The sequence below is a fragment of the Haliaeetus leucocephalus genome, unplaced genomic scaffold, assembly GCF_000737465.1.
Source record: "Haliaeetus leucocephalus isolate CR32 unplaced genomic scaffold, Haliaeetus_leucocephalus-4.0 Scaffold417, whole genome shotgun sequence".
In the NCBI taxonomy this organism is placed as follows: Eukaryota; Metazoa; Chordata; class Aves; order Accipitriformes; family Accipitridae; genus Haliaeetus; species Haliaeetus leucocephalus.
In genome coordinates this window covers 4,332,987-4,347,831 of record NW_010972853.1, presented here as the reverse complement: position 1 = coordinate 4,347,831, position 14,845 = coordinate 4,332,987, and the positions used below count along the sequence as shown (strand labels likewise).

Below are 14,845 nucleotides of genomic sequence, written 5' to 3'. Positions count from 1 at the left end.
GCCGCCGCTGCGGGGGCCGGTCCTCTGTTCCCGGCGAGGCCGGGTGGCCACCCAGTCCGGCATCGCTGACGTGGCCGTAGCGCCGTTGTTGCTGCTGCCAGCCCCTGGCAGGGCATCACCTCCCCTCGTGGGGAAGCGTCGTGATCCCTGCAGTGGGGAAGTCGTGTGTCGTGTCCCCCCCCCCCCTTTCCTCAGCGAGGAAGGGCTCCAGACGGTGGTCCGGACAGCCGTGCTGTGATGTAGTGCGGTAGCGGTTTAGCGACGCTGAATTCCCCCCGCCTCCCGCCCGTTTAGGGCCCGAGCGTTGCAGGGCGGACCAGAGGGTGAATGGGATGTGTTCCCCTTCCTGTTAATGCGGTTGGTGCTCCCTCTGACGCGCATGCGTGCCGCTGGTCTATGCAAGAGCTTTTTACGCTTCGCTCTGCTTCATGTCACTCACTACGGAATTTAAATCTTAGTCATTGTATTATTTCTTGGAATACGTAGCTACTGTGTAGCTTCTAAAGGCATTGTGTCTTTTATTTTACTTGATTCCTTGGATTTTTGGTTCGAAGGGCTCTGTTTGCGTGGTTTCTTAGTACAAGACGTGGCGATGGGTGTTTTGGTACAGACAGATCTGGTCTTGATTTGCCTGTGCTCTGAGGAATGAAATCTGTCCTGTTACCTTAATTACCTACTTTGAATTTGTTGAAGGAAAAAAGTGTGTTTTCTGTCTCATGACTCTTCTTTAAAGTATCCTAATGAATGCCAGTTTATACAGCATCGAAGTCCACTTCAGAACGCTGATCTTCTAGTAGACTCTAATTTATAAAGCATGGGCCACCACCAAGTCCTAAACAAGATCCTCTGCAACTGATATGGCACAGAACTCAGCACTCTCAGAATGAGCTTTCTGTAAGGCTGAGAAGGTATTGCAAAATGCTGCGGTAACCTTTGGTCAATATAAGCCAAAGGAGTTGCAAAAACACATGCTTGAGTTGGGTTGTTTGGAGGGGGAGAGAGCAAAAGTAAAGTTAGAATTCGTTTCTTCTCCCTTCCCAATATCAAGCATATGGTTCTAGACTTTTTTCCCCATTTGAAGGGAGGGTAATAAGAACTGTGAATAATATGTGTATGTCATAATAAAAGATGCCTATATAGCTGTCTGTAGTGCTTAAATTTTATACAAGGAAGAAAACATATATTTAAATAAGTGAGCAAGGTAGGAAAAAGTATAGAATAACATTTCTTTTGCTAGGGGGGATTCTATTTCTATTGTAAGGCAATAAACATAACTTTATTTTGAGAACTTAAACTACTGATATTTCGAACAAAACCCATTAAAGTGAGGATATCAGTTATGAATTTTAAATGTTGAATTACAAGCCACTGGAATGCTCTATTACATAATCTTGTAAATACAGAAAAACATTGTATCTTGGAGTTAATTTTTTTGTGTGTGCTTTTAGTAGCAACCTGGAATACAATGACAAATGTGTTGCTTCTCTCTCCTTAGCATGTTATGTTTGTTTTCTGTAGGACAGATAGGCCCAAGGTGGCCTAATGGGTTAGTTATTGATTAACTATTTTCCCATTGTGCTCAGCACTTTGAATTTCAGGTATACGTGACCAAGAGTTTGCATTCATCTCTGATAAGTTGAGCATGATCCCAGTCCTCTTCTGGTTGGGGAGGGGCTGGCTTGAATGTTCTGTAAATATAAAGTTGTTACGTTGCAATGTGGGCTTTTATAACTGAAACAACTGTGCAGTAACATCGGATTTTAAAAAAATGCTGTAGGTGAGCATCAGTAGTAATGACTGAAGAAATTGCTTGTTTTTCTAATATGTAACAGATACTCTGATTTCCTGCTATAAGGCAATAGAGTTATAACAGGTTTTTAAATACAAATGCTAAATATGAGAGTTCAGAACAGTTTTCTAGACTGTCCTGTTGAGTTTAATCCTCCCTGAAACAGCAATCTTGTGTGCCTCAGGTGAGGAAAAAATTACTTTAAAAAAAAAAAGAGGTTATTTCAAATGTGTTGTGTTGATTTTTAAGAAGAATAATAGCATTTAGTCGATTTGAAAAGGTAAGGTGAGATTCCAGAACAGTCTGTTTAATATCCTTGCTGATTTGGGGGCCTTACAGGAAAACTGACTCCTTGTAAAATAAAAAGTGCAAAACATACTGCAGAAAACCTTTCTATTCTTTCACAGTAATCTAGGGTGTTACCTGAAACTACAATCAGCATAGGCTCAGATATCTAGAGATGATAGTGCTTTTCCTGACAATACCTCTTATCTTCTTTGTCTGAAAGACTTTGGTTTTTGTCTTAACTACCCTTCTGTTTGTACTTTGTGGAATATGTGCTTTTCTGTGATATTTTGCTGGTAATCCTGTCAACTTTTGAATAACACTAACTGAATTTTGTATTTTAGGGTAAAATCTTTGGAATACCTTTTCATGCATTACCGCAATCACTTGTGCCAGAATACGGTTATATTCCAAGGTAAGTTAACACTGTATATTTAGATTTATGCTTACTTTGCTCTTTTTATAGTACTGAACTCTTGACAGAAGAGGGAACATAATATTTATTCCAGGCCTGCTAAAGCTTATGGGCAATACAAGAATAGCTTCAGTTGGGGAAGGAGGGATGCAGAAGTTTGATAGCTGTGGTGCTGAATTCCCCATCTTTCAGTTGTATTTCTTTATACTTCTTGTCATTGCGGAAAACTATCCTATATATTAAGTTTTATCTATTTATCATGAAATAGTTTTTCTGGAAAAAACAAGCTTTATTCTGAGTGTCAGAAGTATGTTACTGTTCTTTCCTCAGCTTTCTTGTTGATACTTGTGAATATCTGGAAGAACACGTTCATACCGAGGGACTCTTCAGAAAGTCTGGATCTCTTGTTCGTTTAAAAGCTTTGAAGGTATTCTCTAAAGCCTCTCTTTTTTTTTTTTTTTTTAATAAGCTGCATTTCACTTTATCATCTGCATGTTTCAGTTTTTGGACTTTTCCAGTAATGTTTAAGTTTTAATACTAGAAGTAGACTGGTAACATTACCTGTTTTAGAAATGAGAGGCAATCTGCTCCAGAAACTGGCATACTTCACTCCCCCCCCGCCCCCTTTCTGGGAAAATTTTCAGCTTTTCAGATGGTGAGAATACACTTGTGACTGAACAAACTTGTTAGCAGTTATGCACCCTGGATACTGTGAGGATATTTGTTTAGCAATGTTCTTCCAGAAGGATGCGTACATGGGAAACGTATATTAACACATGTGGTCTGACAACATCGTTTGTGTCTCTTTGTAGGTACTGTAGTTAAGTAAAACATTGCAAGGTTGAAACTAAAAATGGGGAAGATGTGACAGTCTTTTCTGATACAGGCTAGAGGATTAATGCCTAAACTTAGAAATCTGATGGTATGTTGAAGACTTCAAATCATGTTTCTTGTGAACAATTTCAGAGTAAATTGGATCAAGGTGAAAACTGCCTCTCAGCTGCACTGCCATGTGATGTTGCAGGGCTTCTTAAACAGTTCTTTAGAGAGCTGCCAGAACCCATCCTTCCACCTCACCTGCAGGAAGGCCTTTTCAAAGCTCAGCAGCTAGGAAATGAGAAGAAAACTGCTACCATGTTGCTGTCGTGTTTGATGGCGGACAGAACAATTGAAGCTTTGAGATACTTCTTCAGCTTTCTGAGAACTGTGTCCCTAAGGTCAGTGTGAAGGGAGTACTTGTAAACAGCTCCCAATTCCTTTAATGACTTCTCTTTCCAGGCAACCGCTGTAACTAAGTGGTTTGTGACTTTAAACTTTATCTGCAGTCATTCACTAGAATTCAGTCATGGTCTTTTCTTTCATAAATTCAAAGTGTTTTCTTTATGAAACCTTATTTTGCTGGAGACTTGACTTTGTTCCATTCTTTCATAGCTGTATTCCTCATTCTTCTTTGGAAAGTAAAAGGAGTGATTGATAAAATTAACAGAATCTGATACCTTGCATTCCCCAAAACTGTCAGGGGTCTATGACCTCTTGATTTCAATAACATAGTCATGCCGTTACCTAGCCTGGGGTGCATAAGTCTACACATTAATCTCAACATGTGAGCACTCAAGTGAATGACTCCAATTTTTGGTGGGTTTTGGTTTGGGGTTTTTTTTTTCGCCCCAACTGCATTATTTGGTCTTTTTTCTCTCCACTGCTTATGTCCCGATAATTTGTGTAATAAAACCTTTTCTTGTTAAGATCCAATGAAAACAGAATGGATAGCAGTAATCTGGCAGTGATTTTTGCTCCCAACCTCTTGCACTCGAATGAAAATGAAAAGATGTCAGCCAGTACAGAAAAAAAAATTCGTTTGCAAGCCGCTGTTGTGCAAACACTTATTGACCATGCAGCAGAAATTGGTAAGATGATAAATGTTTATCAAAATGTCTTGTTGCACATACTTGTATACAGCTTTTCTTTTCAACTTATTTAAATAACTTTAAAAAATATATATATTTCTCAACTAATTCAGGACAAGTACCAGAATTTATCTTGGAAAAGATTCCTGCAATGTTAGGTGTTGATGCCTTTCAATCTACTCCCTCACTGTGGGGCCATGAAGACAGTGAAAATGAATCTCCCAGTGAATGTAAGAAGAGGAGGCACCGAAGTGTTGGGGGTAGGTATGTTGTGTGAAAGTTTGGGCAACTAAAATAGAATTATTTTGAGACTTCAGGTATGCTGATCCTAAGCACTTGCTTCTTCCCCAAGCAGAATAGGTGCCTGTGAAATTCGTTGGGTTTGATTTGCGAAATCTACGTAAGACTTCAGTAATCGCATCACTTTATTGTATATTTACTTTGAGTTTGTTCTAGTGTGTCTGTTGCCTACCAAAGAAGCTATTTTGCTTGTGTTTGGATTTGTGAAGCCAGATTAATGTTCCAGCTTTTTGTTGAGTCAACTTCAGATCCTGTTGCAGAACACTGATAAAGAAATTTTTTTTTTGGCTAGTTTTGAAATTATACTTGGTCACTCAAAGATATTGCATACTTTAAGTCAGTTCATGAGAAGGCAAGGATATAAAAAGGCATGTGTGGTTTGAAGTGTAACTCTGAATTGGATATTATGGGATACTGTGTGCTCTTATATCATGGATCTGGTTTGGGTTTTTTTCCAGTTCAGCTATTCAATAGTTTGTTTTGCCAAATATGGACCATCAAATGGTATATTCTCGGTTCTTCTGCATTCTCTTTGAGGAAATACTATGGAATATGTATGCTTGACTTGATTCAAATCCACTGTAACACTGATCTTGTATGTATTGCTATAAAAATAAGAGTATTTATTTAGCTCATGTACCTGGAATATTAAACCTGACAGCAATTGAAATTAAGGCTTTATTGTATATGTTTAGCTAAGGCATGGGGTTTTTTTGTGCAATATACTTTTTCCACTCTGAAGAAGGGAGATCATCCTGGGGTTGCAAAGTGATAAGTGTTTGAATATTAAAATTTTGAGGAGAAGCAGTTAGAATTTGTTAATGCTGTGGAAAAGGTTCTGGAGGTAGGCAGCTTCTACTCTTTCTCCAGATGTAGTAAAACATAGTATTACTACACTTCATCTGTTTTCAAAGATGAGTGTTTAAAAACTACCTGATATCTACCACACACCATAAAAGAAGTACTGCAAGCTTGTAGTTTGCTAAGCTTTGCTATGAACGCATGGAAATACAACTGTAGGTAGCAATAGCACTTAATAAAAATACTTCCATTTTACACTTTTTAAAAGCAGGAAAAACAGTAAAAGTTCATGGTTCATGCATATACTCTGCTGGGTTTAATTGTTGCCTTTTAAACAAAAAAAAAAAAACAAACCCCCGACAACACCCTAAACCAAAACCACATAGTTAACAGAAATGTTGTGCGTTATTTCTTTGCAAGAGCGAAATTTCATACTTCTATTTGGAGCCTAACTTCAAAGCTCTAACTAATTTTTAACTTCAAGATGACTGTCCAGTAAAGTGAGAAAGTCTGTGAGACTTTCTGTGAGAAAGACTTCATGGACACCTTCTAGATTTGCCTAAAAGCAATCAGAAGGCATATAATTTTATAATGACCAGTAGAATTTTCTACAAGAAACTTCTGTTGTCTGTGCATGAATTTTTTTTTTTAAATAGAATTTTTCAGCTATTGTGAAAGCAACAAAAACTATGTTGGTGAGAAGATCTGGACTACAGTTTTCTTTACATAAAACAACCATTTAAACTGATTTGCTTTATTTCTCTCTGAAAGAATAAAAGTTAAACTTGAGTTGAAAATAGAGCAAGACAAACTTCCTATTTAAATTTGATTACTTGGTGTCTTGCATTTCAGATATTGTTAGTGGAGCATTGAATAAAGTTAAATCTAACAGAACACCCTCCACTACACCACAACAAGACAGAAGCGGTAGGTATTTGGTGTATTTGTACTAAATAAAGCCCACGCAGTATCTTCTGGATTTGTCAACTATATTCCACAAATTTTTTTAACTGAAGAACTAGAACTTAGTTGAAGATAAGTGATTACATTTAAATTGTTTAAAACTTTGAATATAGCTACATATTTATTGAGGATACTGCATTTACTGTAGTTCTTGGAGCAGCTACTATCACTGCAGCAGCGGGCTGTGCGGTTCTAGGATTACACAACTGAACTTGTGCTTTTTATCTAATGCATGCTAAGGCTTCAGTGCAGTAGTGCAGCATTTGATCTTGGGAATAAATTTGCTAGGACTGAAATTCTCTCACTTGTACTCTGTCTCTTAAACTTACAGAAGATGACTATACTTTATTGTTTTTCCTCCTAATACCTATATTATTTTATTAATGTATGGGTTTGGATTTTCCTTTCTGGTACTCTAACTTGCGAAAAAAACAAACCCTGAGCTATACTGATTGTGTTGCCTGCCTGTTCAAATGCATGCACTTTGGCTAAGCTTTTACAACTTTCTTTCCGAGTTTAAGGAAAAACAAAACAACTATTTATATTTTAGTAAACTCAACCTTTTAAGCTGTTATTGCAGATTTGGTTTTCTGAATTTCAGTCCTTCCACCGGTGACTCCAGTGGTTCTTACTCCAAGTACCAAGCGTAAACTTCCAACTGATTGCTCTCAAGGCTTGTCCAGCAAGAAGAGACGATCTTTTAAGCATAGTTTTGCTTTTGAGTTGTTACCAAGTAGCATTTTTAACAGCAGCTCAACACCAGCATCAGGTACAGTGCCTTCATTTTTAACTTGCTGCTTGAAGTGGTTGTTTGTGGCTTTTAATTTAAATGTACAATCTTCTGTTCTTGTCAGGCAGTCATGGATAATCTTCACTTAACAGTGTTCCTTGCACTACTTTCCTGTCTTAGCAAGTAGTCTGTTTATGTTCTTCAGTGACTGTCATGTTACATGGATTGAGCAAAAGCAAAATTCTGTTTCTTGTTTTCTGTTTTATTAATCTCTCAAATCTGCAGTCCTGATGCCCCTTTATCTTTTTCAGTTCCTCTGTATCACCTAGGTTATACTCACATTTCTGTCTTAGCACACAAATCCATGAAGACTGCCTATGCTTCCAACCTTTTGAAAGTTGTAGCCTTCTTCTGTCTCCTAAATACTTAAATAGCTGGTCTTAGCTCTATGTGAAATGTAATTGTTGCTATTATAAAGGTTCTTTCTTGAATCCAATCACCTCTTGTTTTCTCTAGATACTAAATAATCTCAAAATTTTACAGAAAAAGTTTTACTTTTGTTTAACAGTGCTTTAACATCACTTCATTCTACTAGAGTGCTTCCACATGTCAGGCTCTTCTGCAAATCATATTTTATTTCTGTTTGGTTCTTTAATGTGCTGCCAGCTGAAGTTAGAGTAAAAACAAATTTCTAGATTGGCTATGTTTGTTTTCCCTGAAGATTAATTTTTTTTTTACCTCAATTGAGTGGTATAAAACTTCTTGCTTTTGTTTATTAAATCATTTCATGCTCACCATGAAATTCTTGTTTCTATGGATAAGCAAACAAAAGCAATGACATTTTCTAAAGATAGTAGTACTGCATCTGTTTCATGAAACAGTTTAGTAGTAGGATAGCATCTCTTTCATTTATTGTTGCTTTACCTGATCTGGCTAGGTGTGTTTTAAAAAAAAAAAAAAAGCACACGGCAAATAATATTAAGACTGAATCTAATTTTTCTTAAGCTCTTAAATTTGAGGAACTGATCTGATGATAGCAGTGTGGAAACTTAACTGAGGTATTGATATCAGTAGCATGCAATTAATTGCAATCCAGCCGCTTCTATGGATGCTACAAGCAACAGCCTCATTTAATATTAACTAAAAATGGCAGTCAAAGTAATTTCAAGCCAGCACTCCACAAAATAAGCAAACAAATCTGTGCTGTTTAAAAACCTATTCTTTATTGTATTAACTGTTAAATCTTTATCTGAAAAAAAAGTGGCTATTTTAAGATCATGTAAATATGATTTTGTTCCTGTAGTTCAGTTTGACGCAAGCCCTTGTGTGTCTCTTGAGTCGTCACAAACCTCGCTGTCTCCTTCAGCCGGTGGTGAAAATCATCTGTTTAGTACAGGGAACAGAAGAAGTAAAAGACATGCAAGCAAAAAATTATACAGGTAATTCGCCTTAACTCTCAGAAACTAAAGATAAATGGGAAAGGTAGGTCTAGACCCCTTGACTAATGATGTGTAAAATCTCAGTCTGTCTTTAAAAATCATCTTTTTTTGGTGTTCAAAACATACCACATTTTTATAGTAATCTTAAAATCACCAGATCTTCCAATGTGGCAAAATGGAGCCGATAGAAGAAGTAAAACTAATGGAAATAACCATAAATAAGCATCAGGATGTTTTCATTGCCCTCCTAAAGCGTTTTTTATGTGTCACTTCTTCCCCTCTGTCCTCCCAGGGCTGAATCAGGAAAGACAGGTTGTTTTTCACCAAAGATTAGCCGAAAAGAAATGGTTCGTAGGTCGTTACGCTTGAAGTTTGGTTTGGGGAAAAGCAACAGAGAAATAGTAAGTATTCTGCTTATAACCCAGTCTTCTTGTTACTCTGCAAATTTGAACCCTAAGTTTTGGGCATTGCTTTTCAGTAGCAGGAAGGACTTATTTGGTAATGGAGGGATCACAGCATGGCTGGACCTGCTATCAAGTACAAGAAACCTTAGGTTTATTTTCATAGCAGTAACTGATCAGCTTGTACTGGGTTCAGCTGGGGTGGGACAAGAGGCTGCGGGAGGGGACAGCTGGGACAGCTGACCTGAATTGACCAAGGAGCTATTCCATCCCATATAATGTCATGCTCACCAGTAAAACTGGGATGGGGGAGTTTTTGCAAAGTAGCCACTACTCAGGGACTGGCTGGGCATTGGTCTACTTGTTGTGAGTGATGGCTTTTGCATCACTTGTGGGTTTGGGTTTTTTTGTTGTTCCCCAGCCCCCTCCTCTTTTGCCTTCCCAATTCTCTCCCTCATCCTGCTGGGGAGTGGGGGGAGTGACCAAGCAGGTGGATGGGAGCTTACCTGCCAGCTGGGGTCAACCCACCACACTCATGATCAGCAGGTCTCACAGTTCCTGAATTTCTGATATTACAGAGCCTATGCACAGAATCACTATGTTCAGAGAGTGGTTAAGCCTACCTTACTGTAGGTGGGTTGTTCCCTACTGACAAAGAATCAAGGCAAGGTGAAGTATGGCCAAGAAAAGCCTGCCATGGCTGATTTGCATAGTCTTTTCCTGGAGGTTCCTCTGTAAATCAGTTTCTGAATTACAAGTTTATATGAAAGTAATTATCACCTTTTGTTTGTTCAAGAATATTGTATCAGGATGTGCAGTTGGTAATAGATCTGAAAATATTGGAAGGCGTCTTGCAAGTCAGCAAGGTTTGGAAAGCAGAACTGAATGTGCAAAACGAGATGCATTCTTCAGCCCATGTGTCAATGAAAAATTCCCTAAGAAAGGTAAGTATCTAACAGAATATATTGGATGGGGAAAACTTTTGCTTTATCCATAAAGATATAAAAGCGATTGGATTAAAAGTGCTTCTAGCCAGTAGGACAAAAGTTACTTACTTGAATGTTAGTGGCTCCTGGGGAACAAGAATTGGTTTAGGACAGGGTCGTGTTTCTAGTGTATTTTAGTAGCTCTCTTTTGTTAGTTAAACAAGATGAGATACAGGATTTCAGTTCTTAATATTACAACCTTTTTTCACATTTCTGAAATTTGAGGGAGCAATCTTTAAATTCAGTGCTGCTTTGATAATTAGGCTTTTTTAGAAGTTATTTTGCCTGTAATGATCATTAAAATCACAAGATTTTATTCTTAAACACTGTGATATTTATTTTAAGGTTCAAAGAATGTGAGCAAGTCAGAAGAAAACTTGCTAACTCCAAAATGTCACGATAAAGTAGTTCACCGAATGTCATGGAGCAGTCCTACTGTTAGAGATTCTCAGGTGATCAGCAGGAATGAGGGAATTCCGCCGGGACACCCCGAAACGGGAATCGGTTCTTCTTTGATATTTGGAAAGCCACCAGTTGTTCCAGATGAATTCAAATCCACAACTGTAAGCAAACAAGACAACAGCTTAGAACTTTTGCTTTGTGAAGAGGAAAGTAATTCAACTGCAGAAACATTACTGAAAGTTAAGCAAGCCTTCTCTGCATCTGGAAGTAATCTTCACAATTTGATAGGTGATACAAAACCTCCTTTCTCAGATGTAGCAGGTGAAACATTAAATGAAACTCTGTGTCTCACAGGTCTCAGTCCAAAGAGAGAATTGTTAGCTGAAGAAGTTTCTGAAAACCTAGCAAATACAAAATCCAGGGAGCTGTTGCACCAAGTTAATCAATCTTATGCTATTGATAAACAGCAGTCAAAAAAAGATGAAATTAAAGTTTTGGAGAAAAGAAACTTCAAATCTTCTATTGAGATTGAACTTCATGTCCCAAAACCAGCTATAAAAAAAGTAACAGAACTTCCTGTGCCTCAAGTACTAGCCAGGGAAGACAAGTTGACAGTTCAGAACAGTTCATCAAAAGACAACTTAAACAAATTAGATTCATTTGGAAGAAAAGAGGAAATAAAATTAACACACTCACAAACAGCTGAAAACTGTGTGGTAAAATGCTGTAATCTGGAAGAAGATACTGCTAAACTTTCTGTGGCAGGACAGCTTCCTACTTTGCAGTTGCCTAAATCACAAAAAGAGGTAGGCAACCTATCCTTGCAAGCTGAAAATTCTGATAAAACTTTAACTAAAACATCAAGTGTTTCTGACCATGGAAAGGTTTCTGACCACATACAGTGGTTTAACAAGCTTTCATTAAATGATCAAAGTTCTGCAAGCAAAACTAAACCACCTCTTAAGTTTCAACGTACTCCTGTTAGACAGTCTGTAAGAAGAATGAATTCCTTATTGGAGGCTAACAGACGATCTGTAAGTTCTCAACTGCTTAAAGCAAGTGATGTTGGTTCACCACTTGTTAAATCTTTGAGCTATGATTCTGCACTATTCTCCGGCACAGAAAAGCCCTCAAAGAATTCCATGGCTTTGCCACTCGGAAGTGAAAGTACACACAACCAAGTTTCTGTATCTTGTAAGCAGCTAGACTTAACATCTAAATCATGTTGCAGGCCATTAAATCCATCAGACAAGCCTGATGTTTCTGTCAGAACTGCTGGAATCCACGAACAGAAAGCAACTGTTCATCCATCAAAGTCTGTTCTAGAAGATCTAACCAATCATGAAACAGTAAAATCCAGTTTAAAAGTTAATGCAAATATAAATATTCCGGGTGCTGCCCCAGAAAAATCTACAATCACAAGAAGTGCTCCAGGAAAAGAAAGAATTCGTTATAGAGGCTCTCCAAAGAATCCAATATCTAAAGTGAAACTGCTACCAACTGCAAAACCAGTAGACTTGTAAGATCAAATATGATGGCTAAATGGGCTTATTGTAACCTGGTTAACCTTTGGAAAATTGAAATTTGTATGATTATTTTTTTAGCTCTAATTATTTGTGGGCTTTGATTTATTTTTTAACTGTATGAGTCATGGACTTGTACAAATAACAGTTTGTTTTATGTCAAGGTTTTCTTCATTTACTGAAACTCTTGTAAATGCTAGTCAGTTCATCCAAGTGAATTTGACTTCTAAAACAAAACCAACCAGTTTTTACAAATGTTTGTGTTAGGTCCCATATTTGATTATCTCAGCTTCTAAAAGCATGCTGCATCTCCCAAAACAATTTTTGCAGTATTTAGGCTAAGTACCAAGTTGGTGGTTGGTTGGGTTTTTTTTTTTTAAGAAAAAAATCAATTCTCAGACATTTTAAACAAAACTAACAGACATGTTGAAAGAAAATGTCTTGATGCTGAGTATTGGTAGTTAAATTTATTTACTTCTTAGTTTTAAGTGTATTGTAGTGTTACTTTGATATTTAAGTTGGACCTCTACACCAGCTCTACTTCTTTTGAGACAATGGTTTTGATTTATGTTGGAGTAAATTTGGAGCATATTTTCCTTGTTGAGTAGGTAAATGAATTCTATTTTGACATGTGTACACACACACTGGAGAATTATTAGAACACATAGAAAATAAATGTGCAGTTTATTCAAAAAGTGAAAAGTCTTAAAACTTCATGCAGCAATGTCTTCTGCAGTAGGTACCAAGTATTTTCAGTTGTGAGCAGTAAAATGTTTTATCTTAATATGAAAGGAGGGTTTTAACTTATTTTTAGAGCAACAGAATAGTGTTAATTACATGTGCAGAAGCAGGTTTTAGATGCTGATAATGTTGCAAGAGACAAATGTAAGAAGCCATAGTGTGTTAAAAGTTGATTTGCACAAGCAAATGTTTACATCTTTTGGAATCAAAACTGTTTGTCTGTCATCAGTTGTAGCATTATTTAAGAGTAAATACTTAAAACTGTTCATTAGCTTTCTGTATGTGCGAATTGCTTATTGGCAAAATGTAAGAGCTGAAAGCACTGGATACTTTTGGTTTTAATAAAACCATTGTTTTTGTCCCTTTTCTGAGCCTGTTCTTCTATAATGACTTAGAAATTTAGATTATGTTGTCATATGCAGACTGCGGACATCAGAAATGAGTAAGTCTGAAAATACCGGTGTCAGAATGATTCTGTTCTGGCTCTCCTTTTTGTTCATCTTTGATATATGTTGGTGATTCTCACAACTAGCAAAAGGCATGGTGCAACGTAATTTAGCAGGAGTAGGCTTCTAAACTTATTGAGTGATATGTTAATGAAAGGAATAGTTCCGCTTGCTTTCTGTTCCCTGTCCCCTTCCTCATAACCCACCAACTCACTAGCTGAATTGGTTCAGCTCAGTGGTCTGGTGGAAACCTCCTGCCCCCATCAGTCCAGCTGAGCTGCCTCACTCTGTTGCTACATTATTGTTAAGCTCTAACACTAGGGAAAGAGCTGTTAGTGGATCTTAACAGGAGTGCTTGGTGGTAGCACCAAGCAATCCTGTTAAGTAGCAGAAGCTTCAGTTTCATGAAATAAGGGAGCCAACATTAGCAGGTCACCACCACCCAAAGAGGAAGCTCTTCTCCCTACTCTGGGCGATGTGCTCCTACCCTCTGCCTTTAGCTGGTGCTGGCAGATCCCTCAGTAGGCTGAATGTAGGCATGAGAGCACCGTGTTTTGTACCATTTCACTGAGGTAAATAAGGCTCAGCAAAGGAACTGCCAGCAGTCGTAGCTGATGCAAGGATGTAGGAGATGGAAATAGGACAAAAGGAGATACAGGCAATGTCATGAGGAAGAAAATGAGATCTGACTCCTGTAATAGTCACATCAATTTGTGTTTGAAAGAGCAAGACTTGAGATTTTTTTCCTGTTAATATGTACAAAATATTTTGAATACTAAAGGTAGCTTTGACAATGTGTCGTGGATGGAGCGGTAAACTATTTTTGATCATCGATGCAAGGCAGTCTTGAAGCAGTAGACTTAAATGTCAGACAGGGAGATTTTGGTAGGGGCCTGACAAACCCTTAAACACCTGGAAAGATTGTCAAAGAAAGTTCTAGGCTCTGTTTTTAGGGGTTCTACAGAACAGTCTAGGCACACATCCATTTACATAAAGTTGATCGTGTTTTGGAGGAAGATTGGAAACACTAGATGCCCAATCCTGCAAGTTAGACATGTATAATGTACTAGACTAGCGAAAAGAGAGTAATCTACATTTGAAAGTGCAGTTCCTGGATCTGTTGTGGTTTATGGGGTATAATTTCAGAGCTTTTCTGTAGATATCCTAAAATGGAACATGTCATGTTCATGTCAGTAGCAGTGAAGACAAGTTACATAAAACAGCTTTTAGAAATTACCGTTTTGCCGAGTGCTATTAAATGATAGACTTAATTTAGCAAGATCCTTTTATAGTTGTCTTTTTGTTAACCTTGGCTATGGATGAGGTACATAAATTTGTTTAATGGGGAGACCTTTACCTGCAAGCTCTTAGAGGCGGTTGCCGTGTTGTTACCTTGTAAACCTGCAGCTAGGTAATACTATCATTCCGTAAGTAAACGGTTGATCGTATTATTCTGGGGAGAGAAGTCGCAGCAGGAAGACGGACACAATCCTAGGAATACGTAATATCTCATTTCTGCAACCGTTAAGCCATCAGCATCCTTCACTTTATTCTTGGACTGTTGTGTTTAGCTGAAAAGGGGGATCTTGACCGTCCCCCCTCGCCGCCCCCAAGCTTTGTGTCATCTTCTGAACCGGCCAAATCCACGCAGCAAGCGCAGGGTCTCGGCAGGCCCCTCCGAGAAGCCGGCGGGCCGCGGCTGCGGGGAGAAGGGGGG

At 38.0% G+C, this 14,845-nt stretch overlaps 1 protein-coding gene across 1 annotated transcript in view; it reads left to right on the top strand.

The window, feature by feature from the left end:
- Positions 1-11,941, top strand: part of ARHGAP11A (Rho GTPase activating protein 11A) — a 12,189-nt gene extending 248 nt beyond the window's left edge. Inside the window, exons 2-12 of the mRNA XM_010574218.1 lie at positions 2,419-2,489; positions 2,820-2,916; positions 3,456-3,706; positions 4,236-4,396; positions 4,510-4,656; positions 6,350-6,424; positions 7,062-7,229; positions 8,494-8,629; positions 8,922-9,030; positions 9,827-9,974; positions 10,362-11,941. Of these exons, the coding sequence (XP_010572520.1) occupies positions 2,419-2,489; positions 2,820-2,916; positions 3,456-3,706; positions 4,236-4,396; positions 4,510-4,656; positions 6,350-6,424; positions 7,062-7,229; positions 8,494-8,629; positions 8,922-9,030; positions 9,827-9,974; positions 10,362-11,941 (2,943 nt within the window). The remainder of the gene's footprint in view (positions 1-2,418; positions 2,490-2,819; positions 2,917-3,455; positions 3,707-4,235; positions 4,397-4,509; positions 4,657-6,349; positions 6,425-7,061; positions 7,230-8,493; positions 8,630-8,921; positions 9,031-9,826; positions 9,975-10,361) is intronic.
- The last annotated feature ends 2,904 nt before the right edge of the window (positions 11,942-14,845 follow it).